General features: G+C 42.6%; 2 protein-coding genes across 7 annotated transcripts; one reads left to right on the top strand and one right to left on the bottom strand.

Moving 5' to 3' along the window:
• Window positions 1–37: 37 nt before the first annotated feature.
• On the top strand, window positions 38–6,053 carry NIF3L1 (NGG1 interacting factor 3 like 1). 3 transcript variants are annotated; one of them, XM_041472988.1, is made up of 7 exons: window positions 38–73; window positions 356–784; window positions 1,438–1,600; window positions 2,077–2,203; window positions 2,581–2,719; window positions 3,993–4,076; window positions 4,968–6,053. In XM_041472988.1, the coding sequence occupies exons 2-7, from the start codon at window positions 364–366 to the stop codon at window positions 5,150–5,152; spliced, it is 1,119 nt and encodes a 372-aa protein (XP_041328922.1). In that variant the 5' UTR covers window positions 38–73; window positions 356–363; the 3' UTR covers window positions 5,153–6,053. The 3 variants fall into 3 exon arrangements, with proteins under 3 accessions (XP_041328922.1, XP_041328923.1, XP_041328921.1); XM_041472989.1 differs by lacking the exon at window positions 38–73 and adding an exon at window positions 75–202; XM_041472987.1 differs by lacking the exon at window positions 38–73 and having other exon boundaries at window positions 80–784.
• Window positions 5,373–24,525, bottom strand: ORC2 (origin recognition complex subunit 2). Of its 4 annotated transcripts, none has more exons than XM_041472985.1 (16): window positions 24,257–24,525; window positions 23,221–23,364; window positions 22,867–22,953; window positions 21,873–21,962; window positions 20,576–20,607; window positions 19,323–19,380; window positions 18,264–18,448; window positions 17,562–17,660; window positions 15,887–15,996; window positions 13,060–13,192; window positions 12,563–12,659; window positions 10,794–10,940; window positions 9,445–9,616; window positions 9,092–9,153; window positions 8,282–8,400; window positions 5,373–6,240 (listed from the first exon to the last, which is right to left on the bottom strand). In XM_041472985.1, the coding sequence occupies exons 1-16, from the start codon at window positions 24,351–24,353 to the stop codon at window positions 6,217–6,219; spliced, it is 1,656 nt and encodes a 551-aa protein (XP_041328919.1). In that variant the 5' UTR covers window positions 24,354–24,525; the 3' UTR covers window positions 5,373–6,216. The 4 variants fall into 4 exon arrangements, with proteins under 4 accessions (XP_041328919.1, XP_041328916.1, XP_041328917.1 ...); XM_041472982.1 differs by lacking the exon at window positions 5,373–6,240 and adding an exon at window positions 6,258–7,684; XM_041472983.1 differs by lacking the exon at window positions 5,373–6,240 and adding an exon at window positions 6,258–6,844.
• Between the last annotated feature and the right edge of the window lie 308 nt (window positions 24,526–24,833).

The following is a 24,833-nucleotide window of genomic DNA, read 5'->3' as shown; positions in this document are numbered from 1 at the left end:
CGCTGAGCGCGGCGGAAGCGGCGGGGCCGAGCGCAGGTCCCGCCCCGCAGCGTCGGCCCTGTTCTGGCGGGAGGTGAGCGTGGTGCCGGCTCGGCTGTGCCCCGAGGCCGCCGAGGCGCGAATGCCTGTGGGGCCGGGCTCTGCGTGTCGGATGTGCCGCGGGAAAGGCGATGGAGCTTGAGCTCCCCGCGTTTGGTGCAGGGCAGCGTGGGGCGGGACCGCGGGAGCCCGGGGTGGGGAGAGCGCTCGGTACCGGGTGGTGCCGGGGGTGGGCGTCCGCAGCCCGAGCGGCCGTGGCTGCTGTTTGGGCGGTGGGTTCCCGAGGCTCACGGCGGCCTGTGTTTGCCCCGCACAGGTCCCCGCATGCCGCTGCTCCGCCCGCCTCTCCACCGCGTCCGTGCCTTGGGCCGCCCGCCTGTACGCGCCCTCATGAACCTCCGGGAGCTCGTTTCTGCCCTGAATGACTTCGCATCCCCCGCTCTGGCTGAAAGCTGGGACAATGTGGGATTACTGGTGGAACCAAGTCCTCCCCACACTGTGAACACGCTTTTCCTCACTAACGACCTCACTGAGGAGGTGATGGAAGAGGCAGTGCAGAAGAAAGCAGACCTCGTTCTTTCTTACCACCCTCCTATATTCGCACCACTCAAGCGAGTAACGTGGAAAACATGGAAGGAACGGCTGGTGGTCCGAGCCTTGGAGAACAGAATCGGGATTTATTCTCCGCATACGGCGTACGATGCCATACCTCATGGAGTTAATAACTGGCTAACAAAGGGACTCGGTGAGGTTCTGTTAAGAACAAACAAATTAAAATTATTAAAAAAAATATATGTTGTTTTAGATGGGATCTTTAATCATTTGCCTTCCAGCTTTTACAGGTGTGATTTGAGGACTGGTTTTATTTTTCCTCATGTTTTTATGGTACTGTAACCTTTAAATACATTTTAGGACATTTATCTTGGTGATATATACCAGATAACAAATGCAAGAGGATATTTTCAGATGCAAGACTCTATCTACTATTGGATGTATCTGGAACTGGTGGAACATATTTACTGTCCACTGTGGTTGAAATGATACCACTGACTTTAAATCACCACTTTTAATTTATAAAGTACAATATCTCAATGTTTGCAAAGTATTTAAATGATGTGAAATTATTTTCGATTTTTATCCTGTATTATGGCTCAAAAGTTACAATAGCTGTGTCTTTTCCAGCCTGTCATATAAACTAGGAATTCTTTTTTGGTTTTGTACAATCCTTAGGGTAAAACTGATGGCATTAAGAATGGCAAATAATACATATCTGTCAGCTTCTTTGGATTTAAAATAGACTGTGCCTAATGGAGACAGAATGAAAAGCCCTCAGTTCTGGTCAGGAAAAAAGGATTTGACCCTGCTTTATAAACCAGCAATCTTGCATTGTTTTCTCAGGCACCTGTACTTCTGTCCCACTACATCCATCAACTGCACCAAGCTCTCCAGCTGAGGGCACTCACCGGGTAGAATTCTGTGCAGATGCTGAGCATCTGGATGCAGTGCTGTCCAAAATCAAAGACATCCCAGAGATCTCTTGTCTCACTACTCTCCCAGTCAGGTATCTGCTCCACTCTCTAATGTTGTATTCTTCCTGTTGTTTGAAACAATAAGTTGCTGTAATTGTATTTTACTGTTCTAATAATTTTGTTCCTCTGTGCATTGCTGCTGTATTTTCCAGCAACAGAACAAGAAACTTAAGGAATAATTGTCCCTTTCTGGGCAATCTATGTCATGCTAAATGGTAATAGCAAATCAAGTCTAACATCACACAGATTAGGGGTGTTAAAGAAGTATTAACAGGAAATTTGATGGGGACAGTTGAGTTAAATTCCCATATTTGTTTCTTCCAAGACAAGTCTAGCCTTGAAATTACAATGCTACCTTTTTTTCCTTTCTCAGCAGTAGGACAGACACTGGAATAAAATAATAATAATTATAATGCCAAAATTAATAATTATAATGCTGTAATATAATAATTACAATGCTGCAATTTTATCTAGCTTCTTAACAAGCACCAGGCATGTCTTTCCTCAGGGTTGAAGGTGAGGAACAAACACGAGTCAGTCTGAACTGCTCTCAGAAAGCACTGCTGGAGGTGGTGGCATTATTGTCCCAGAACAGCCTTCTTTATCACAAGACTCAGATTCTCTTACTACAGAAGGTAACAAAATTACAAAATTACTTCCTGTGAATGTATTACTTATGTGAGCTGAGTACCTTAAACACTGAAATGCATCACAGTGGCATCACAGCTTTCCAGTGCTACCTCAGTGCTCTGAAATACTGGCATATGGGAATTTGAAGTTGAAGCTTCAAAAGCTTCGGCTTCAAAGGAATGAAACTATCTGTGTGGCCTGTACTAATTCTTAAATCAGTTCCAATAGCTGGTGTAGTTCATATGTTACATTTAAGAACATCACATCTTTGTAAAATTCAGTCTTGTTCCTGCAAGCCCAATATACTCATCCTGTTACCGTGTGGTCAACAATGCAAGCATCTGGAGTCAGCTTTCTCACAGTAATTTTAATTTTTTTTCAGCCTCTTCTTCCCCACACTGGAATGGGACGCCTGTGCACCCTGAGCGAGCCGGTCTCCTTGTCAGACATAGTCGAGCGTATCAAAGGGCACCTGCAGCTCCCCCACGTCCGCGTGGCCGTGGGAGCAGGCAGGACACTCGGTAAATGGGCCTGCGAGCCAGACTGCCTGCTAGGGCTGCCACTGCAGGAACACAGGGAGCAGGAGTGTGTGCATGACAGTGGGAAACACTGCTGTCTTCACCAGCTTCACTTCCAAGAACTAGGAAGCGCTGTTAAGAAACAGCTTCTTAGAATTTACAGTCATATGAAAAGAATCTCACCTGTATTTTAATGGGATTCTGTATTATGCTGGTTGATGTGGTGAAGAAGGACAGTACAAGTTGAATGAAAGACACAATTTTTTGTAATTTGTATAAAGACTAAATTTTTTCCCTACCCAGGATATCAGGCACAAAGGTGTACTGTTTGATTGTATGATCCCTTTTGTGACTGAATGTTAAAATTCAGAGCACTTTAAGACACTTTATGGTATCATTATGAACACAGAAGGAACGTGAACTAGCTCAGTGTGGTCATTAGTAAGATGTGGAGTAAACATCCTCTTATCCGAGCTACCTATCCTAAAGTCCAAGGACCACAGCTGGTAGAATTTGTGAGAGTAAATTTGCTGAGAGCTCTTTGTAATTTAGGAGGCAGAAATCTTATCAGACTGACAATTGCACTGAAAAATCCCCAAACTACTTCAAAGCCCTTTTTATGGTGTGGTGTGACTCCACTTAAATCAACAGTAATTGCAAGGCAACATACTGTAAAACCTTAACAGATTTTGAAAACTCCCTGTGTTGTGTGTCCCCTCTCCTTAGTGAATGTAATATATATGAAAAATTCATGTCACTGTCATATATGTAATAACTTGGAATTAGCAATCACAGCAAATGGACAATTTTTATTGGCATGGAGCAGCTTTCAGCTTAAGACTGGCCTTCTGAGAGCTGAAAGTTAGGAACCACTATATCTCAGAGGCCAAGTGCTGCCTTAGTGGCATCATTAGTTTGAAAACTATGGTGGTGGAACACAAGAGTCCTGCAAAGAGTAGTGGCCTATTAAAGACTTCAGCAACCTAACTAACACCTCACAAGGAGAAAGGTCACCAGTAGCCAGCCTCTGTGCTAGAGTTTTCTGCAAAGTTTCCTGCCCCTTGGAAAAAATCTACCTATCACAGAGGATTTTGCTGTATTGTCAGAGGCGTTATAGGCCCATGACTCTTGCACACTGACAGATGTGTCTCTTCCTCCAACAAATTTACATTGACTAAAATCAAGGTAGTACTTAATTGAAACAATTCCTAGCAATACACACATGAGGGCTCAACAAGGGGGAAGGAGTTTAACTGTGGCACATTGTATCCTGCAGAATCACCAGTGAAGAAAGTTGCTCTGTGTGCTGGTTCTGGGAGCAGTGTCCTGAAGGGAACAGAAGCTGACCTCTATCTCACAGGTAATAGACTGCTGTTTCATTATTTTTGTAAAAATAGTCATTAGAGAAAAAAACAAACCCCAGTAAAAAATAAGAGGGTTGACTGGCTGTTGAAAAATTTGACCACAAAGAATTTGACCTGTTATCTATAATTGAGAAACAATTAGTTAGTTATTGGAATGACAAACTAACATTAAAGTAGAAACTAACGTGAATCACTTGGCAGTGTGGGGCAGTGAAAGATACTTGAATTATAACATTGCTTTACAGGATTTATTTCAACAAAAAAATCAGTGCTGATGGCAGTGAGTTCCAACTTTCAGTGTATTTCTCCTTTGGCAACATATATTTCCTCTATTCCCTACAGAATTCCCTAATGCAAAACAGAATATAATGTAGTCTACAGAACCTTCCAAAGAAAGGAAGGTGTGTCTAGCTAAAGGGACACTTAGTCCATTATTCTCTATTCCAGCACTGGGACAGCTATTCCCCATGGCTCAGCAATGTGAAGGCTGACTTGCATTCTATAGGAATTAATTGCTGCCCCTTCTCCCCCTTATGTGTAGCCCTGCAGAGCTGACCTAGAACTGCTTTCCTGCATCCTCTTCCAGACCACTCTGAGCATTTTTATTTTCTGTCCAAATTGGCAGAATTTACAACTACTCAAAGATGGCAAGGAATTTCTGTGGTTTGACTCAGCTGCATACAGGGCTATCAGCTGAGTCTTTCAAAGGACCCTGGAGCAGGAATGTTCCACTTTCCTACTGAGCAGGTGGTGTTGCATTTCTGCTTATGGCCTATATTCCATTACATCACCATGGCTTTTAGCTGAAATGCTCCATACATTGCAGACCTGGTTACCTGAACTGTACCATTTGTGATCTCCATGACACTTCTTTCTCAAAATGGCAGGAGAGATGTCCCACCATGATGTGCTGGATGCAGTTGCCAATGGGATAAGTGTTATTCTGTGCGAGCACAGTAACACTGAGCGAGGCTTCCTGTCAGAGCTGCGTGACGCACTCACCATCCACCTACAGAACAAAATCAACATCATTGTGTCTGAGAAAGACAGAGATCCTCTCCAGGTGGCATAGGGGGAAAAATTGGAGAGAGAAAATTCAGTCAATAGTGTTATCTTGCGCAGAGACCTATGCAATTGTAGAGCTTAATGAAGGTGCTTTCAATTGGTCCAGTACAGAATGCTTGTACTATATGGTCCCTCAAAGACTGGGGTATATTTTGTCATGTCAGAAAAATAAATGTTTGTTTTGGAATACCAAAGGTTAATTTACTTGATTACTGGACTGTACTTGGAAAAATTTACTGTTACTGCTTAAGGTTATTAGATACAGTTGATAATCGTGATACTCCAGGATTGATTTGGGCAAAATATATAAAACCTGACTTACCTCCAGATTTAAGCTTAGGCAGCAGTCCTACTCTGCTACAGTTATGTCAAATCATGTCAGTGCAAGCCACTGATATTTTACCTAATAAATTTCAGAAATAGTAGTTAATGAAAGGATGGAGATCAACTGTTTGCATTAACAGTTGTACTAAGGCGCCACTCAGATGCAAATAAACACAGAACACAAAGCAAGTTGTTCGTACTAGTATTCAATTGCACAATCTACCACTAATGCAGCTTTACGGATTTTCAAAAGAGAGATTCTCAATTCAAAAAAGCTTTGTAAGGTTGAAACTCAATTCCTTAACAAAGCTGTAAATTCATGTGCCTTTGTTATTTTCTTTTAAAAACAGTTTCTGTAACTGTGGCTTTTAATTACAGGATTACTAAAACTGAACAAGTAGTATTTTCACCACTGATAATGAGTTTAATTTTCCAAGCTAGTTTTTTCTGTTGGCATTTTTTTTAAGAAAAAATAAAATCTCACAGCTGTATACCCTACCATCTCTGGATGGCAAATATATTTCATTAGAAATTTGTAAAGATGTTAGCTCTATCCTTTGAAGTTAATAAAAGTAGCTCATCAAGCAATGTCTCCATTTAATAATTGCATGTCATGTTCCACTTAAATGTATTTAAGTGGAAAGAGATGATTGGTTTATGTGAAGCTACCAGGCTATAAAAAGGTCATCATTCTTACCAATACCATGAAGGCACCTCAATATGCTGAGAAGTGAGAAGGAATTTCTTCTATCCCAAGTAAAGGGAAAGGACCTGTATGAAGAATCAAGTTGACAGTGGGGTAGGTAGATGCTCTAATACAAAAGTCAGGCCATACATCTCTCTTGCTTCTGTCAGTGAGGGGCAGATAAGGTACTATTGCTCCATGGGATGCTTTGGTTCTCTTCAGAAGCTATATACTGGTATTAAAAGGCAGGCAAGTGATTCTTGATTTTGACGTAAGAAACAATGTAAAATATTTCTACTCAGTAGTTTGAAATCTTCTGCATGGATATTTGACATAATAATGAAAATGAGGCTTTTGCACAACTGCCACAAGGATTTCTGTCTTCCTGTAACATAAAAAGATTGTGAAAGACGAGACAAACTAATGAAAATTAATAAAGTACTTTATTTGATTGATTTGAACTATTACAACAATGAGCTGTAAGACAGCTACCAAATATTAGGCATAGAGAGTCCCTGAAGTCTGGCTGGCAGACTACAGATGATGGAACTATACAGCTTCCTCCCACATAACTGAGAAAAAAAGAATTGAAGATGTCATACTTCAGCCGTCTCCCAACCTCTAAGAGCTTAAAAAAAGGGAGAGCTTCTAAGTGGCACTTAAGGCCTCCTCCAGGATCAGTGGGCACTCCTGATGTAAAAAATATAAATATACAATCAAGCTTTAAAAAAATAAACAAAAAAGCTTCACAGCCCCCTCATAGTCCTGGATTGCACCTTGGAAAGTAGCAGGCAATAACATGAGTCCATCATAATTTGATTTGATTATCTACATCTTATAAAAGGATGTTGGTTTGGGACAAGTCCTTCAGTTTTATTGCCAGAATTTACTAAGTTACCTGCAGCATCCCAAACACACTCACATTCTCCTTTCCTTATGCAGTCAAGGCAGGTCTTGTAGCATTGTAAGTCTTGTCTTCATATACTGGAAGCTAGTTTTGTCTAAATGGTAGAGGAGTACTGGATAGCACTCAGTTGAGAAAATTTGCACCACTAGTACAAACTAAAGCTCTTGACCATCTTGTGATTTGCACTTCCCAAGTAAATTGCTCCAATAAAACCTTCAAGTCTACTGAGGTAGAGAGCAGAAGGCACAATCTCACCAAGTTTGTTTTTCTGGCTGTGAGGTTGCATGCACAGATAGGAAGAAGGCATTGTCTGAGCTAAGAGACAAAGCAGACAAATCCAACTAGAGCGCAAGAGAGGCCTTGCTTACAGAAGTCATCATTCCAAACTACCTGAGGTAGTTGAACAATGAGCAAGATTCATTAGAATTATTACTTATCAGTGCCAGCAGCTGTGAGTCTGGATAAAGAGATCTGAGCATAGGCCCCTCTCCAGCAGCCACTGAGAGTAGTTGCTGTAGACACTGAGGACACAGATGTTACACATCTTCATTCTCTTTCTCTAAGAAGTCAGTCAAGGTACTGTCATCGACAGGAATTAGTAAGTATTCCACACCATCAGCTCCCTGAGAACAGACATGCACAGACATTGTTAACATCAGCGTCCAGTGCCAGGCAAGCCACTAGACAGCACTGCAATGCTAGCATTTATCTGCAGTCTGGATTAGAGCTAGACAGCATTCTGAACAAATACATTACTGAAAACCTGGAATATTTCACTGGAGCAACACAGGAAATGCACAAATACCGAGAAAAGTCACTAAATGAGAAATCTGCTGGTGGGTTATGCTTGTCTGACACTACAAAGCTCTCAACACTGTGTTCCTATATCTTGTACTGCTATATTGCCTCATTATTACGACAAGTCTGCATTCCTTCCTTATAGAAATACAGGCAATACTATTGGAAGCAGACTGGCAGGTTCCATAGTCTGCTACTTCTCACAGCCTTCAAAAAGAAGATGTAGGTTGCTGAATAACCAAAGCACACTGCGTTTCTATAATCCTCTATCCATGTAAAGGGTGTTGACAAATTGGAGGCATGGAAATAGCTGCAATTACAGAATTTCAGTCCCTTGCCAGTTCCTACGTGCCTAAAACAATACAGCAAGTAAGCATCCTTTTTGTTCAAAGTGGCTGAATAGAATTCTTCTCTGGACTCACCCGCTTGGTCCGGATCAGCTTGTGGTCCCTGAATTCTGTCAGCTGTGCCCTGAGTGTCAAGTCACTGTTCACAAGGAAAGCCTCCCGACACTGCTGGTAAAAGTCTTGGAAAGACATGCCTGGAGACAGAAAAAGGCAAGAATAAGAAACTGAAGTAGTAAGATTTTCAGATTTTTCCAGGTCTAACACCACATGTCCACCTGAAAATCTTGCTTTGGCTTAGACCAGAGTGGCTACAGTATCATCACCTCTTGGAAGTATACAGCTAAGGTAATACTTCAGTAATTAATGGAAAACAGCTGAGTTAACATTTGAGTCACCCTGCTGCCCAATAGAATTTTAATAGCACTTTAAATGCACTTTCTACAATCGTTAATTTCTCTTAATTTCCAACTCCTCTATCTTGCTTTCTTTACCATTAAAATGTTATTCATATCCACTGCAACACCTATTACAGACAGTGACAGAATATTCCACGTGTACCCTAGAAAGCACTGGTACGCCAGAAGCCATTTATATAGGACATTTAAGTGCAAGTTATACAAATTCAGTCTTCATTTTAATTTTTTTTACTCCACAGTCCCCCATCAATGGTCTCAGCCATGTCTAAGCATGTAAAAGGCAGTCCTTCAGAAACAGCCAGTCTATTGATTTCCTGTCTGATTCTGACACAGTGCCACTAGAAAGACAGTGAGCGTCACTGAGCCAACTTTGAGCACTTCTGTTGCTGGATGTGTAACCTGCATACCAAAACCCAGGGCTGCTGTAAACAGCAACACTCCAAACAAATGAGAAAAGGTGGGTACTTACCTGGATAAGATGGATTGTCCTTTTTCTCCAGCTGGTGCTGAGCAAGCAGTCTGAATATCCCTCTAAGTGAAAGGAGGAAAGGGGAAAATCAAAACAATAATAATTTAAAAACAGCCCAAAACTCCCACAATTAGAAAATATTAACTAATTTTGCTTTATGCACAAAGACCTGGTTGTGATTCTCATCACTGGACAAGGCTGGCTATCCAAATGCTGATCATTTAAAGTAACCAATCAGCTGGAACCCAGGTCCTACCATCTTGGTCTGGAACACTATTATCAGAAAACACAGATTGCAAGGACTGTAAGTCAGTCCTTGGTAAGTGCTACTGTGAAGTGTAACACTATCTTACCTGGCATTGAGAGTGAGGCTGTGCAGGACATGCATTAGGGAGCTCAAAGCCAAAGATCCAGACTGTTGTATTAAAAGTGAGTTCTCATAAGATGTTTCTTCCACGTAAGGATTAAATGTGGTTGTCTCATACCAAAGCCAGTTATAGAGGCTCAGCTTTGCCTGATCCCACACTAGACACAGAGAACAGAAAGAGCAGAAAAAAACAGGAGATTTATGTTTTCTAAGGTGTCAAACAAGCAATATTAAAATGCACATAGTTCTGCTGTAGGATTGAGGAAACAATGCATACTTTTGAAATTCACATTACATACACCCTGATAACTGCAGTTCCAGTAAGATAAATTCTCAGCAACAAAACATTTGCAGGCATCCCTTTTCCATAGATACATTGTAAATCCTTCCAGAGTCAGGAGTGTGCAAACAATTTCTGGCTGTAGCTGGAAGCTCTGCCTAGAGGGGGGCTGAAATAGCTGAAACAAGACCCTTCTCAGAGTGTGTGGAAATTCCTCCCTTGAATGGGGATACCCCTCAAGGTTACTCCTTCAGGCTGAGCTAAAGAGATCTGCCCATGGTTGTTGGTATGGGTGAGTAATATCATTTTCTACCTGTATAGTTTTTGCTAGCTTTAATATAACTGCTTCAATATTGCTGTAGAGAGATTGAACTATACTAATTGTTACAGCTACCTGTGCTGTGTAGTAAATAATTCTGATTAGGATCTTTTGGTCTCATCATAATAGTAATCAATATAAGTAAGTAAGTAAGTTATTTAAGTATATTTGCTTTGCCATCCTTAATTTTGTGAGACAAAAGTTCAATTACACCTATATAATCCTTTAATATAAACCATCAACTAAGTCTGGGGCTAAGACTGGGTCCAGCCACACCTAGATCCTGTCTGAGAAGGAGTTTAGAAAGGAAGGGGGTCCTTTCTGCACCTCCTGATTCAACAGGAGGGCTTCACTAATAAACTTTGTCTGAAGCTCCCATTCTGCCCACAAAACTGACTGATAAAAGAAAATTGTTTAGATGCAATGACAGACATAACATCCAATCTCCAGTTCAGTAAGTTCCTAAAATCAAATGGTGCCAAAAGCTTGGAGTCTATTTGTATATTATGCTTAGTGGTATTTCTCAGTATCTTTACAGTTTTGGTTCAGCACAGCCACATTCCCAATCAGGACTATACATCATACATCAACAGATCTGTTCTACACATCAACAGTAATACATCCTAAGTAACAATAATACATAGTAAGCAATACATGAGCTTATGAAACATGCTTAGCAGCCCCAAAGCAGAACACAGATCGTTCTCTTGGCTACATCAGGCCCAGGGGAACTCACTGAGAGGAGCATTGATGTGATCGATAGAGGCAATGAGGTAAATGCTAGGCAGGGAGGATAACTGTGCAAGGATCTGCTGACTTCTTTCTCCTCTCAACATCTGGCTGTCCAGGTTATGAATGAGGACATAAAGCTCTAAAGATGAATCTGCAAGGTCAGAAAAAACAGCAGAGAACCAATCAAAGAAACTTCACACAAGCTGGTTTCCCATTCCCTGTGCAGTGTAGCATAAGTGTATTCCACCACTCTCCATATACATTACTCCAATATTGCTTTCCTTGTACAACATAGTTTGAAGCTATACTGGGTGTTTCTGAGCACCTAAAAGGGTTTTTCTCAATTCACTGTCATCACAGCTACAGTGTTGGTTTTTTTCAGTTTAAGCTTTTCTGTTATAATCCACTTTCCACTTGCTCACAGTTCTACCAGGAATTGCCCCTTTAGCTGTGTTTCTTTTGCAATTGAAATATATATTTTAGATTGGAACACTAGCAGTTTTTTCAGCTGCTTTTGATTTACTTGACTAGGATCTTTAAGCTCCTCCTCACAGTAAAAATGCATTTTTTATTTAAAGTTGGATCCAAAGCATCATAACTTCATTGAAAATTTTAACAAGTTCTGAAAAAAAGTTAGAGACCTAGCTCTATAATAATGCCAATGGTAGATGTTAAAATTTTCAGGTTGCTTCTTGCTGCTGTACTTATCCCTGGGAACAACTGTCATAGACAGGTAGAAGAACTATAAAAGAAAGGCCTCATAAAGTCAGGCCTGCTCTGTTAAATTAATAGGTCATTTCTTCTAAGTGAAGCTAAGTAATCTGCAAGTTCCCATGCGAAAACAATCTTGGTATGAGAGCTCGTTAACACAGGAACATATTCTTGGGTGAAAAACAACTAGCACCTGCATAAATAATAAGATCTGTCTCATAAGAATCAGAAGAAAAAAATATGTAAACTAGCTAAAATACAGAAGTTAGATAGATATGCAAAATACCATGTACCGACCAATGAACTAAGTGTGAATGCATTGTCCACCAGTAAGATCTGGCACAGGGCCTTCTGGTAATCCTATAAAATATGACCTATACAATAAAGATTTGGTTTTTTTCTGCAAGAAGAAAATGGAGTCTTGTCTGATTTATTCAATAAACAACCATTTCCTGAGTCCAGAAACAATTCTAGAACTGGAACCAGTTTTTCTGCAAATTCATACATATTTGCCTGCTAATGGAAATCAGTCAGATCAGCAGACTGCAAGACTGACTTACGTACATTCAGGTGGGAACTGCTGTTACCCTGCCTTTTTCACTTAGTCCCACCAGAAATACTCATAAGGTAATGATGAAAAACAGAATGTAAACACTGAAACACCAATGCCATGCACAATTAAGATTCCATGGCTATCTGTGTATGAATATACAAGCTGTACGACAGACATTCAGAAACAATTCAGCAACCATTTTGTGAGGCAATACCTGTTTAATTTTGCTTTTGAAACCAATTCTAACCTGCTTGTTTGACACACTGCTGTCCTGCTGTGAAACACTGACTGAGCGAACAGCTTACATGGGGTTGTTACACATGTATGTACACAGATACTCCCAGTGCATGCATGTTCTCATATATGCTGCATACATTACAAGCAAGAAAGTATACTAGCTACAATGCTAAGAAACTGTAAATGCCTGTATAAAAATTATAGGGGAAGAAAATGTCCAGGCTCTCTTAACAGTAAGTAGACATTTTTATGCATAAAGTTAGTAATTTTACCTTCTTTAAACCTTTTGGTAATGAATTCAAGTTGGTCAGGGGGGCTGCGGAAGGTTCCTATATGGTCCAAAACCTCCTCTGTGATGGAGTTGAGAATCTGAAAAAGAAAACAGGTTCCTTATGAAGGGCTCTGGCACTGAAGTGCAGAAAATCTGAAACTGAGCCCTTGGCTGCTTTTTGAGAGATAATCTGATTATTACCATAAAATCCCTAAAACAGTGAACGTAAACAAAAAAATTATACCCCTTCTCAAAACAGTGACATAAAACAAGGCTTTAGAATGACAAATATCTATTAACAACACAAATTACTGAAATTCCTTGGAAAATGTGTGGGATCATTTCTTCAAAGTATTAGAAGAGAGAGGAACTGCTCTACATTCAGAATCTATTGCTATAGGGTGCAGCAGGTCTCCTTAACATTTTACACTGAAAGACTCTAGAGGTATCTGTAACACAGGATGATTACATAAATCCACAAGCTTTTCCCACACTTACAGATTTCACAGTGATGCTGGGGAAGTATCCATTAACCACCAGGTGAACAGAATCCTGGAGCAAAGAGGTACGAAACTTCTCCAACAGATCACGCTTTGAGCCCAGTCCGTAAAGCACAATATTGAAACCCAAGCTGCAGCAAAGTGAGAAAATACACGGGATCAAAGAAGTGCAAGTCTCGTTTTAGGTCCATACCTTCATTAAGCAAAATGATCCATTGCAATCTTGGTTGTAAAAATTTAATGTTCTGTCAACTCCGGGCTTACCTTAAGCTTACAGCTGATAAATAAGGTTAGCTACAAGGAATCTGAAACCTGGCATTTGCAGCCTAGCAAAAGAATCATTTTAGTAGCCTAGAGGCTCACAAACCTAGCAAAACATGGATGGAAGAAATGCTGTTGACTAAGAACAGAATACTAGATCTACAGCTTCAGGTAAGAAATGGTAATCAACACTCACATGCATCCCCTCACCAAGTACTTTTATTACATGTTTACTACAGGTCACAGTAATTACAAGAAAAAAACCAAACCTTCATACTGGTTTACCACTCTGATCCTCAGGCACAATTTCAAAGCATAATTACTCTATATTCATATATATTTCTTATGCTGATTGTTCCACAGAAAAAGAGGCAGGAAAGCACAAAGACAGCATGGTATGGAATTGTAGAGACCCAGAAAAGCTGACTTTAGCCGCATCCCTCACCCTCTTTCAGGCTGCACTATGATATGGGAAATGCTCTTTAGGCCTTAGCCTTGATGAACTGCACCTAGACTTAACCCCTCTCCAGCTTGTCAGAAACGCTGTCTGTTCCCAGGAACTAATATTGTCTAATGAGCACCCAATTTCTAATGAGTGGCCTTGGAAATTCATTTTTCTTGCCTGAGTAACAATCCAAGTGGAATAATATTTCTGTTGCTGCACCTTCAAAGGAAGTTACTGACTCTAATTGTGGCCAGGATGAAAAAATCACTCTGAGTTGAAGCCCACTGTCTTGTGTCCCTACAAAAGCAGCCTAAAGTGGGACCCTTTGAGCTCTCCATTATGGGGGACTGCTGCATATTCAAGTCCACTCTCTAACAACACTGCAAGCAGTGGTCCAGAGTGAGAACTTTTTGAGCTCTCAATTCCCAGAACCCTAACCCTAACCCTATGTCTCAAACACCAATAACCAGGTGGCTGTGAAGCCAACCAAGTGGTAACAGACAAGAATTACTGGTAATAACCAAGGACCACTGGTACTAACATGCTGTGAGAAAAAACAAATTTTGTCAGGAGAAGGGGGCCCAGGTGGAGATAGGGCAAAACCTTTCTATGAGAAAGAACAACGAAGTACAGTACAACCACAGGAATGACTGGCAGGAAGTGGACATGGGACTATAAGGTGAGACTGTGACTACCAGAGCCCCACTAATTAGCATAGAAAGTGACAAACCTGTCTTTGGGGCATAGAGACACCTGTCCATAAAAAGACATCCCCCCTGCACAAGCTCAGGTGATGCCCCCCAGACCCTGGACATCTCATCAGCTGAACCAACACAGGATCGCCATTCCTTCAGCTGGCTCAGTGCTGGAGTGATGGCAGGTGATCTCTTTTTCACTCTTTAATTCATCTTTCCTTTTTAAAATTAAGCTCTTTAGTTTCTGTTTTCCCTTCACCCTTCCCCTTTATCCAAAACCCAGTGCTGTGTGCCTATATAATAGGTCAGGGACTAACATACCAATTTCCATGATTTTCACACTTTCCATGAAAGTGTGTGATTTACTAATAAAACTCTATGATTTTTATGGACCCTCTGACTTCTGTCATTGCTTTTGACCAATAAGCATTTTTGAATCTTAAGCACTTCTTAACTTTCAGGTGTGGGTCACCACAGGAATCACAATGCTTTGTTTAGGTTTGAGAAGCAGGAAAAGCATTATCTTGATCAGAAAGAAGAGTATCAGGTTATTCAAACAGCACTGGGCAAAGGTAAGGTGTTCAACAGCTGTCACTGCCATCATTGTCATCAAGGGATCTGTTTCTTCTGCTTTGCCACATACACCTCTAACCATGTGCCCAGATCACCAAGTAACAGAACTCCTCCTCTTGCAACTCTCCAACTTTCAAAGCTGATGTCTTCTTCATACTCTCTGTCCTCCCCATGGATCACAAATTTCCTTATATCCTTGTAAAAGCTTCCAAGAGGCTTTCTCATCACCAGTATAGGCTCCAGCCTCAGTGGTGTTGGTCTGCCTTCTTTAAGGTGCTTCAGAGCACAGGATCTCTATAGTTCCATTTGCTTTCCTGTATGTTCACCCTTCTCCTTCCCATGAAGATACACACAAAGCCAAATAAAATTTGTATTTCCAGTGTTTCCAAAAGCATTAGGGTTTTTCATGCCCAGATCATTAGGTACCACAGGCGCTGAAAGTTAACTGCTACACCACTGGAGATAGTCACAGACTGAAGATGGTGAGGGTGGGCTACTCACTACTAACTCACTGCTGAAAACAAAAATGATTCCTCACAAAGAGCACTTTTCTGATAATTCATTTTCCCTGTTCTCTCACTATTCATGTTCCCTGTTTGTGAATGCCCTCTAGCTTGGTTTAGAGAGGCACAGGCAAACTAACCAGGCAGAATGCAACCTCACTGCACTTCAGACATTTGGTTCAAGGAGCTAATCAGATAGACTGAATTAATGTCACCCACTTGTAAATTTAAGCAATCAAAGAAAAATTTTCTCCTTAATTCATCCACAGGATGTTACTGACATGAGGGCAAATGTACTGGCAGTGCCTTTTAACTAAGCTTCTTCAGTGATTCTCCTTGGATACTTACTGTAATTGCAGCATCCACTTGGAAAACAAGGATTCATGTTGCTGGTTAAGGTCTCTGATTTCAGCAGCATAGGCAAGGGGAGCATTTTTCAAAAGATTATGCAGTGTTTGCTGTGTTGAAAAAGAGATGACAGTCATTCAAAGTTGAGAAGAAGCAAGAGATACACCTGACATCCTTAAAACACCCTCTAGCATGCTCCCTTATCTGGAGAGAATAGTTTTCACTGTCAGTGCACTCAGTTTGTGGTTAGTTTTTTTTCCCCCCTTAAGACCCCACTAGGCAGAGTTTTGCTACTGGAGACACAAAGCAGAGATTAAGTAACCTTATTATGGTAAACAGCAGCTAGACTAGGACTAGAACAGATGACACACTGTGTATTTTTCTCTTCATGCCAAGTATGGAAAAACCACTACAGGAAAAACAGATACACCCGCAGCTTACACATCACCAAGCACTGTACCAACAAGATACAACATCACATCCCTGATCATGGGAACAAAGGCTCCAATCAACATGCTTAGCAAGGGTTCAGGTGTTTGTCACTACAAGAGAAAGCTCAAAATGCCCACCATCTTAAAAAAAAAAAAAAAACAAAAACCCTACAGCAGAAAGGATTTAATTTGCAGCTGATAGCTCAATGTAGAAAAGCATCAAGAATCAAAGGATTAATTCAGCTTTCAAGATATGCTGTGATGCTGATGTTTAAACAGCACAGTAGCATGATAGTCAGCATCAAATCTACACTGGCCTCTCTTTCTCTTCAATTTTAACAGCTTTGCTTCCCACTCCCTTGCAGTAGAAGACAGTTGACACTGGAAAGGCAGCTGCAATGTATCAGACAAATAAAACACTGAGAGACAGAACTGCTAAACCTTCAACTACTTTGAAGACTGCAGTAGCTTTAACACTGTAAGCTGTGATTTCCTCCGACAGCTGTTACAAAAGAATTTGTTAAAAATCCAGATGTTACTCTGGGCAGCAATTCTAGACAACAGCAGGCAGTCTGCATATATGCCATCTTTAAAACACAAAGGGATACAAAAAGCAGTCACAGACACAAGAGCTCCAGGTACTCTACACAATTCCCTGAGACCTGTCCTTGTAGAGTACAACTGCTTGATTTGTAATTCAGTCACCACCATCAGACTATTCCTGTCTCCTAGAAACTGCAAGGGAACAAAGCACATCTAACAAACTACATGACAACATTTAGAGCTAGTTCCAGTTCTGCAAGTGACCTAGTAATGTTCAGATGAAATCAGCTCTCTTGATTTCCACTACACATGAACAGTCAAGACAGTTTTTAATTCGTCCTACCATTTCATTGACAAAAATGATGTTTTAATGCAAGTCTCTACAATTCTGCTTCTCCCTCTTCTTCCCCAAAAGCAAATTTTCACCTTTTCTGATAACTGCAGCTTTCAGCTGTGAGCTCACCTGACAGTGCCTTCTCCCTGCATTTTTCCTACGGCCTCAGGTTCAAGCAACTGGGCATAGACCCTGCTAAGAGCAGCAGTAGAAAATATACTGCTTAAATTGCTACCTAAATCAGCATTACCACTGACCATGTAACCAGTAGAAATAAAGTGAAAACAGCAACATTAGAGATTTTGATGAGGAAACTATATCATAGAAATCAAAAACCCAGAGTTGTGTGATTCACTGTGAACAGTACCTGATTCAATCTTTTTTTCCGCAACTTCTGCAGTGTTCGGTCTGAAGTGAGCACTTTGGAACTACTGTGAGCTTCAAAGTATTCCTCCACCAGGTTGCCCTATAAAAGGACAGCAAGATCAGTAACACTCCTCCTGTTATCAAGTTGCCCCTCTCCCTAAGATGGCCAATGAGACATAGGGCAAGGGTGAATACAGAAAGACAGAAAATATTTGCAAAAATGGCTTCTATAGCAGCATTCTGCCAAAGCTAACCTAGTCAATGATCCTTTTCTGGAGAGCCAGAAAAGATATTCTGAGAGAGATAACATAACAGTAATTCTTAATTGGTGTGGGGATCCCTCTTGCTGGAACCAACTAAGACAATTAAGCTGAACACCAAGCCAGAACAGTAATGCGTACTCCTTTTGGAACTACAGGAATCAATTTCTTCATCCTGGCTCAATCAATACAAGGTCTCCTGCTCCATGGACATCTTATCTCCTTCTGAAGCTGCTAATGATGCCAACAGAGTTAGCACACAGGTTCACACGGCGCCTGTCCACCAAGGATTACTCAGAAGTACAGCAAAAGCCAGCCCAGCTGGTTTGATCTGAAATGAGTCTAGCAGTTCCTCCCCACGTCAGGTGAGGTCACTAACAGTTTACTGTCACCATACATCCTTTCATGTTTGCTAGCTCAGAGGTATATTTTTGCACACTCACCATCTTTTGCTCCTTATTTTTTTTGGCTAGGCTGTTTCTGAGAGGAGGTGTAGATGCAGCCTTAGTTTTTGCCGGAGTCTTTTGATCTGATAAAACAGTGCTGACTTCCTTCTCTTCATCCTCATCCTCCTCCTCTGAGCAGGAAGCAGAATACTCACTCTCACTTTCTAAATAGGGATCTGGAGCTAGAGCATAAATTTTAAGGTTAAAAGCTAGGAATGACTTCTTACACAGAATTCTTTTTGCACCATCTCACACACATTCTCTAGATGTTTTCAAGCACATGAATCCTAAGTATATTTCAGAGAAAGGTAAAACCAATGCTTAAGAGAACTGCAAACACAGATGGCCATTTCTTTTGCAGTTCTAGGATCACAAAGTATTGTTAAGTAAAGCCTCCTCCTTGATACCAACCAAGAAACACCATTGTACCATAGAGACTAAAAATGGACAATGGAATTCCCTATTTCTCTTAGCATCTCTATGTCAGTTTTTCCAAACGCCAATCGTGCAGGCTGAGTATCTTCTATGTCACATTCTGCAAACAAATTGTTGTAAAATACCTCTGTTAGCAGCACTGATTGAAGAGCACAGATGAAATCTGGCTAAGTCTTGGTCTCTCAACACAAAAGCAACAGAAGATGAAACACCATGTACTCAACTCTCCTCTGCACTCATTCTGGTTTAGCCAACCAGTTACTGGAAATACTCTGACATGAACGCCCCAGCCATCACCCAAAAGTTTTATGCCTGGTTCAAGCAATTGGGCCACACTAAAGGTCAGTATAGGTAAGACTACCAAAAGTTTTGTCTCTTTGATCATGTTACTGAAGTTCAGTAACTTGGTGCTTCTAACCCTTCCACCCCTCACCTTAATAGCAATCAGTTGTAGAGCAAAGGTCTACATGGATTTCCTTAAGGACATTTCTACACTCTCTGCAGGATAAATCAGGTTGTTTCATTCACACTGCTACCACAAACAGAAGCTCAACAGGAAAACACTCTCCCTTGAACACAGTGCCTCTCTGATTGTGGCAGCTGACAAAGGCTGATCTTTACCTGCTAGTCTCTTTCTGAGTCTGTAAGGTGTAGTGGACACAAATTCTTTCTTTTTACTCTGGAACAGCAAAGAAAAAACATGCATTAAAAGAAACATCTTTCTGCTCTAAACTACCCTCTCCCAAGCAAAGATAGGTTACATTTCCAAACTATTTCAGCCCATATTAAACTGGAAAAGCAGAGGCAGTTAAGTATGGAGACTTCTTGTTTTCCCATTCAGAGGGAGATAGGATCAAGTTCCAAAATGGGCTTAATTCTTTCAGCTCAACATGGAGAGTAGAAAACTGAAATCTCCAACCAAGATGCCAACCTTGGCCCCTCAGGAACAGCCAAACCAAAGCAATGACAAACTGAAAATGCTTCAGTCCCCACAGCAGTCACCTTCCACATCATGCTGTCTACTCAAAGTCATCTGGAAGTCCTCTATGAAAACAACGACCAGAATGACAGAAGACCACTCAGCATACTAAGCCCAGAAGTACAGCAAAGGAATCCAAGCTGCCTGGGCTCACCAAGTTGTAGTGTCACATTTTCCTTACATATGTTTAAAGCACATGCCTGACTTTGACACTGGATCAAGTCTGCAATACTTAGGAAATACTTTTGTTGATCCTGACAAAGTGGATGTGAAATCATCAAGCAGTGACTATGGCATCCCCAAACAGCACGCCTTTTTCAGGTGTATCTCATCCTGGAACCTCATACCAGAAAAACTGAGCACACATTTCTGCTATGCTGCTGTACTATTTTAGAAAGCCAGCTCTTTCACTCCATAGCTACCACAACTGGCAGTTCTGCACTGTCTCTCTTCTTTATAAACCAGCTGGTAAGTAAGAAACTGAACAGCATCACAGTTCTGGAACTCCTGTTCTAACAGCATTTCTTGCAATCAGGGCTGTTTGTTCCTTTAGTGAGAAACTGGAAAGCCGTGAGTTTAACTGTGCATTAAGGGATTATCTAGCATCCTCACTTGTGTGATGCAAGTGAGGATGCTAACAATTAAGTTGTCATTAATGCAATAATTAAGCTGTCAAACCTATTATTTGCCCACTGACTCCAAACCCCATAGTCCTGATTAATGGTTCTCATTTGAGTTACTCCTGTCTGGTTAGAACAGAAGAGACATCTCTACTGTGGAGTATGCTTTTCAAGGTCCTTCCTTTCCAGAACTGTAGTAATTGGCTAGTTCAAGTTTTAGGAATGGGGATAAAAACCCAAATACAAAATCCAAGCAATGTAAAGTCATTACTCACCCTCTGCTGCACTTTGTTTGAACTTGAATGTTCTGAAAAGGAAGAAACAGCATTGTACAGAGTACTGCAAATTTTCAACACTGGCACATGATGGTCCATTAGAAAAACAGGCGCTCACTGTTCAAAGGTACACTGCACCAGAATATCAGCTCCCTGGACAGTTAATCCTATGAGGGAAGCCTCTAGTTCCTCACAGGCAGACAAGGAGAGAACAAAGAGAGTTGCTGGAAGGAATGGGTTAGAAGTGGAAGACTGGCAATGAGAATTGTAAATACGCTCAAGTGACCATGCAGCTGGGGATAGCAAAGACTCAAATAGCAATGCAGAAAAACAGATATACCACGTCTATCGCTGTTTACCCTGTGTGTGCTTTGGAAAGTAGAACATCTGTGTATAGATAACGTAGGTGTTTGGTAGGCCTGGAGGCACCCTAACCGACAGATGAGAATACAGTGAAGATCACAGCATGGGGATAAACCATGCATGTGCAAAACCACTGACAGACCAGTGTGAACAGCAGGCTGGTTCTAGCACTGAACCACACTGCATCTCCACTCATGTCCCTCTGCCCAGGTGCTGCTTCAGAAAGAGAATAGAAATAAATTTACTCTTTGCATTCTGGCTGTGAGTTTGTGGTAGCTCCAGAAGCCTGCCTGTGTCAGGACACACAAGAGTCAACGTTATTACTACAGAAGGCAGCTTCTAATTCTCGGTCTGATTTGGGAGGCCAGGAAGGAGGAAGAGACCCCAGCAGGGAGGGATGAGGCTGAAAAATGAACTAATGTTCTCTCCCTGAGCACATCAGACTACATCTCCAAGCACAAATGCACACCCTCTTGCCAGTGTTGACATGCATTGACTTCTCCCACCTGTATTTCTCCCTGGAGCACTAGGTGTTAAATATTATATAATAAAATGTGAATTTACACATGAACACCCACACTGTCCTACCCAATCAGTGTTTAACACACCAGCCCAGCTCATAACTCTCTCAAGTTCAAGTATTTCTATTGAACAGAAAGGAAGTCATTAAATGTCACAACAATAGATGAGAGAGATGTTCATGTTTCCTCTAGAACAGCAGGGCAGAAGAAGAGATCTGACACCCAGGTGAAGCACAGGTCAAGCACATCAAACTGTTCAGCCCATGGTGTTAACCTGAATACTTAAGCCCTGGTGTTAACTAGAATACTCAAGCATGAGAGAAGCTGGAACTCAAGCATCCAGTCCACCACCCAAAGAGAAACATAACCCCCACTCACTCAGCTTCAGTTCCCCAAACCATCACAGGACTTACTGTTGTTTTGAGGGGTTTTGGCCATCTTCTCAGAGCACTTGGAGTGATCAGGTGTCACTTTCTGTTCTGGGGTCTGGGCTAATTCAGAGGCTGCAGGAAGTAGAGGGAAAGGAAGGAAGGAAGGACATGTCAGGTACAAAACTTCCAGCTCTGGCTAGAAATGGAGCCATACACCTGAAATGCTCTCTACGTATTAATCCCCTATCTATTTCAGGAACCAAATACTTTTAGATTTTTTCTAAGCCTAAAGGTGGTTGTCTTCCTCAGCAAAGATTTTTAAAGGCTGAACTCATCAATTAATTAAGTTAACAAATATGGTCAATGGCAGAGAACGTTTTACTCCCTGGAAGACCACATGTCTTTGAATTAGAGCAAGGTTTGGTCAGGCTCACATAGTCCTTTAAGACTGCTCTGCTGGACATAACAGATCATCAGATAAAGCAAACACATCAATTCCCCAGGAAGAACTATTTACCTGTGTCTACTCGTTATCAGTACAAGCTGAAGTTGAATGACTGATGTGAATCTGAAATACCCTGCTAACAGTCCCTACCTTTGTATGACCAACATCCTATTCCATGTAACAGCACTGGGACTAACAGACCATCATGTATGACTTCCCTCTGTTTTCAAACTGAGTCACAGCTCCAACAGGGAGCACCAGTGAAATCCACCCCGCTGCAGAAGGAGGTCTAAGATAGGAAATACAACTTCCCAAGACACAGCAGAAACTAAGAGGCACCAAAACCAGTTTCTGTATAGTGATTCAGCAGGATGATCCCTCTCCCTCAGCTCATCCTTTGTAGGATGTATCATTAGCTGTGACAAATAAACACTAATGAAGTTCAGCTGGTGCTGGACATACAGGGATTCTTCATGTGAGTGACAACCACACTCAAGCACCTTATTTGAACAGAAACAGTCCACCCTCTCTGGAACTGCCACTTTCTGCTTGCTTCTGTTAAATCTGCAGAGAAAGAAGAGCAAAACATACCCAACTCTGCCATTTTATTGGAGCGTTTGGGAGTCTGGAATGAGTAAACATCACCACCACTTATATTTGAGCCATTTCCCACTGGATCTGTGAAAAGACATGTTACTTGCAGCTATTTTAAAAGCACTGATAAAATTCCCAACCCAAGAAAGATGGAATGCAACATTTCACTGTTTGGTTTTATACTGCAGGTGATACAAAACAAATATAATAATAAAATCCTAGAATCATAATCTTCTCTTCTACCTCTTACCACAAGCACAAGACAGAGCAGATTGCCCTCAAAAGCAATTTCACCAACACTGAAAGAATCTCCTGAAGTCAGAGCTGTGTTAGGTTTTCCCCTGCTAATACCTTGGGCACATATTCCAAGAGCAGCAACATAGTTCTTCTCTTCCAGGATCTCCTGAGCTTCATTATCAAAAATATTCTCAAGCTTCTTCACAAATCTCTTGACACTGACACTCAGCTGAGCCTTGTCCTTCCGTACTTTAGTTCCTAGAATTGCAATAAAAGCTTTAACCTCCTGCTATTTCATTATTTCTACTGCAGTAGTACACAGCCACCCAACTTAGAGAACAGGCTCCTGTTAGCAAATCACTCAACAAATTCAACGCTGAGATGTCCTGCTAAGGGAACAGCTGGTCAATAGCTGACCCTATAGCCATTCATCCCTCCTTCACCACGCACGCTGGCTCCTGCAAGACACCCATTTCAGCAAACACCAGCTCCACAGACAGGAATAGGAGAAATGACAGTGGCTCATGCATTACAGTATCAAATTGCACGCAAAGGGGATGGTACTTGCCAACCGTTATTTTTTCCTAGAGAAGAGGAGCAATTGGAAAATACCTTGTCTGTAGGCTGTCAGTACATTCATGGGAGAATGTAGGCTGAAAGCCCTCTGGAGATCATCTGCATGACCTTCTGCTCAAAGCAGGACCAGCACTGAAGTCTGAAAAAGATGCTCCGTGCCTTGTACTGGCAAGTTTTAAGCATCTCCACAGAGGTTCCCCGGCTTAAACGTAGTCAGAGCTGCTGCAAAGCACTCCTACGGCATACGCCTGTGCAGCCTCGTTCCGCTCTGACGGTGCGAGCGTTTAACCGCGCCAGGCCCCAGGAGCGCCCCGGCACCGCTGCTGCGGGGGGAGCTCCTACCGAGAGCGCGTACACGCCCCGCCGGCAGCCTGTCCAGCGCCGGGCAGGGACAGAGACGCTCTGAGGGGGGAGTCAAGCGGAGCAGAACGACTCCAGAGGCCTCGTCCTTCTGCGAGGCTCTGCAGAACCCAGCTCGGGTGTTGCAGAGCCCCTTTCCCGCGGGCCCCCGCGGCTGCTCGGACCCCTCTCCCAGCGCCCAGGGAGGAGCGGGCGGCGCTGGGCTGGGCTGTACCTGAGTCGTCGGAGATGTGCTTGACGACGTCCTCGTCGGGCACGAACTTCACCTGCAGAGAGCGGCGGCTGCCGCGCATTCCCTCAGGCCGGCTCATGGCGACTCTCGTCACGTGGGCGCGGCCCCGCCGCCGGGGGGCGCTGTGGCCGGGGGAGCGCGGACCGGCCCCGCCTCACCCCTCACGGCGCCGCTCCTGCGGGGCCGGGGTTCCACCCGCTCCCCGCGCCCCCGGCAGAGACGGCGGCAGCAGGAGGCGGAACCGGGCTCACGTGCCAGCCAGCGGCCGTCCCCGAGGCAGCCAACCCGGGAGCCGCGCCTTGAGTGACCCGTGCGACGGCCAACCCGCGCCCGGCTCCCAGCCCGCCTCGGCCGCAGGGCGGGACTTCCGCCGCCGGGCGCGCGCGCGCCCCCCGGGCTCGTGCCCGGGGTCGCTGTGGCGACGCGAAGCCGGCGCGAGCCCCGTGCCGGAAGAGCGCCGCCCCGGCAGATCCCCTCACGGCTCCCGGGGAGAACTGCCCTCACCGCCCGCAGCAGCCCGAAGCGCACCTTCAAAAACCGGCAATTCACAAAGCATTCA

Source organism: Pyrgilauda ruficollis, unplaced genomic scaffold (assembly GCF_017590135.1).
Source record: "Pyrgilauda ruficollis isolate IOZ18807 unplaced genomic scaffold, ASM1759013v1 scaffold3, whole genome shotgun sequence".
Lineage (NCBI taxonomy): Eukaryota > Metazoa > Chordata > Aves > Passeriformes > Passeridae > Pyrgilauda > Pyrgilauda ruficollis.
This window is presented reverse-complemented; position numbering and strand designations above follow the sequence as displayed.

Bases quoted from the DNA above. Each gene is read 5' to 3' on its own strand.
- ORC2 (XM_041472982.1), bottom strand. From the start codon at position 24,353: ATGAGCCGGCCTGAGGGAATGCGCGGCAGCCGCCGCTCTCTGCAGGTG. The intron at 17,661-18,263 runs GTGAGTGTGCAA...GTCCTTTTATAG, and splicing joins AAAATAAGGAGCAAAAGATG to GGCAACCTGGTGGAGGAATA. The intron at 9,154-9,444 runs GTAAGATAGTGT...CCTTTCACTTAG, and splicing joins AGCCTCACTCTCAATGCCAG to AGGGATATTCAGACTGCTTG.
- NIF3L1 (XM_041472988.1), top strand. From the start codon at position 364: ATGCCGCTGCTCCGCCCGCCTCTCCACCGCGTCCGTGCCTTGGGCCGC. The intron at 2,204-2,580 runs GTAACAAAATTA...ATTTTTTTTCAG, and splicing joins AGATTCTCTTACTACAGAAG to CCTCTTCTTCCCCACACTGG. The intron at 4,077-4,967 runs GTAATAGACTGC...TCAAAATGGCAG, and splicing joins AGCTGACCTCTATCTCACAG to GAGAGATGTCCCACCATGAT.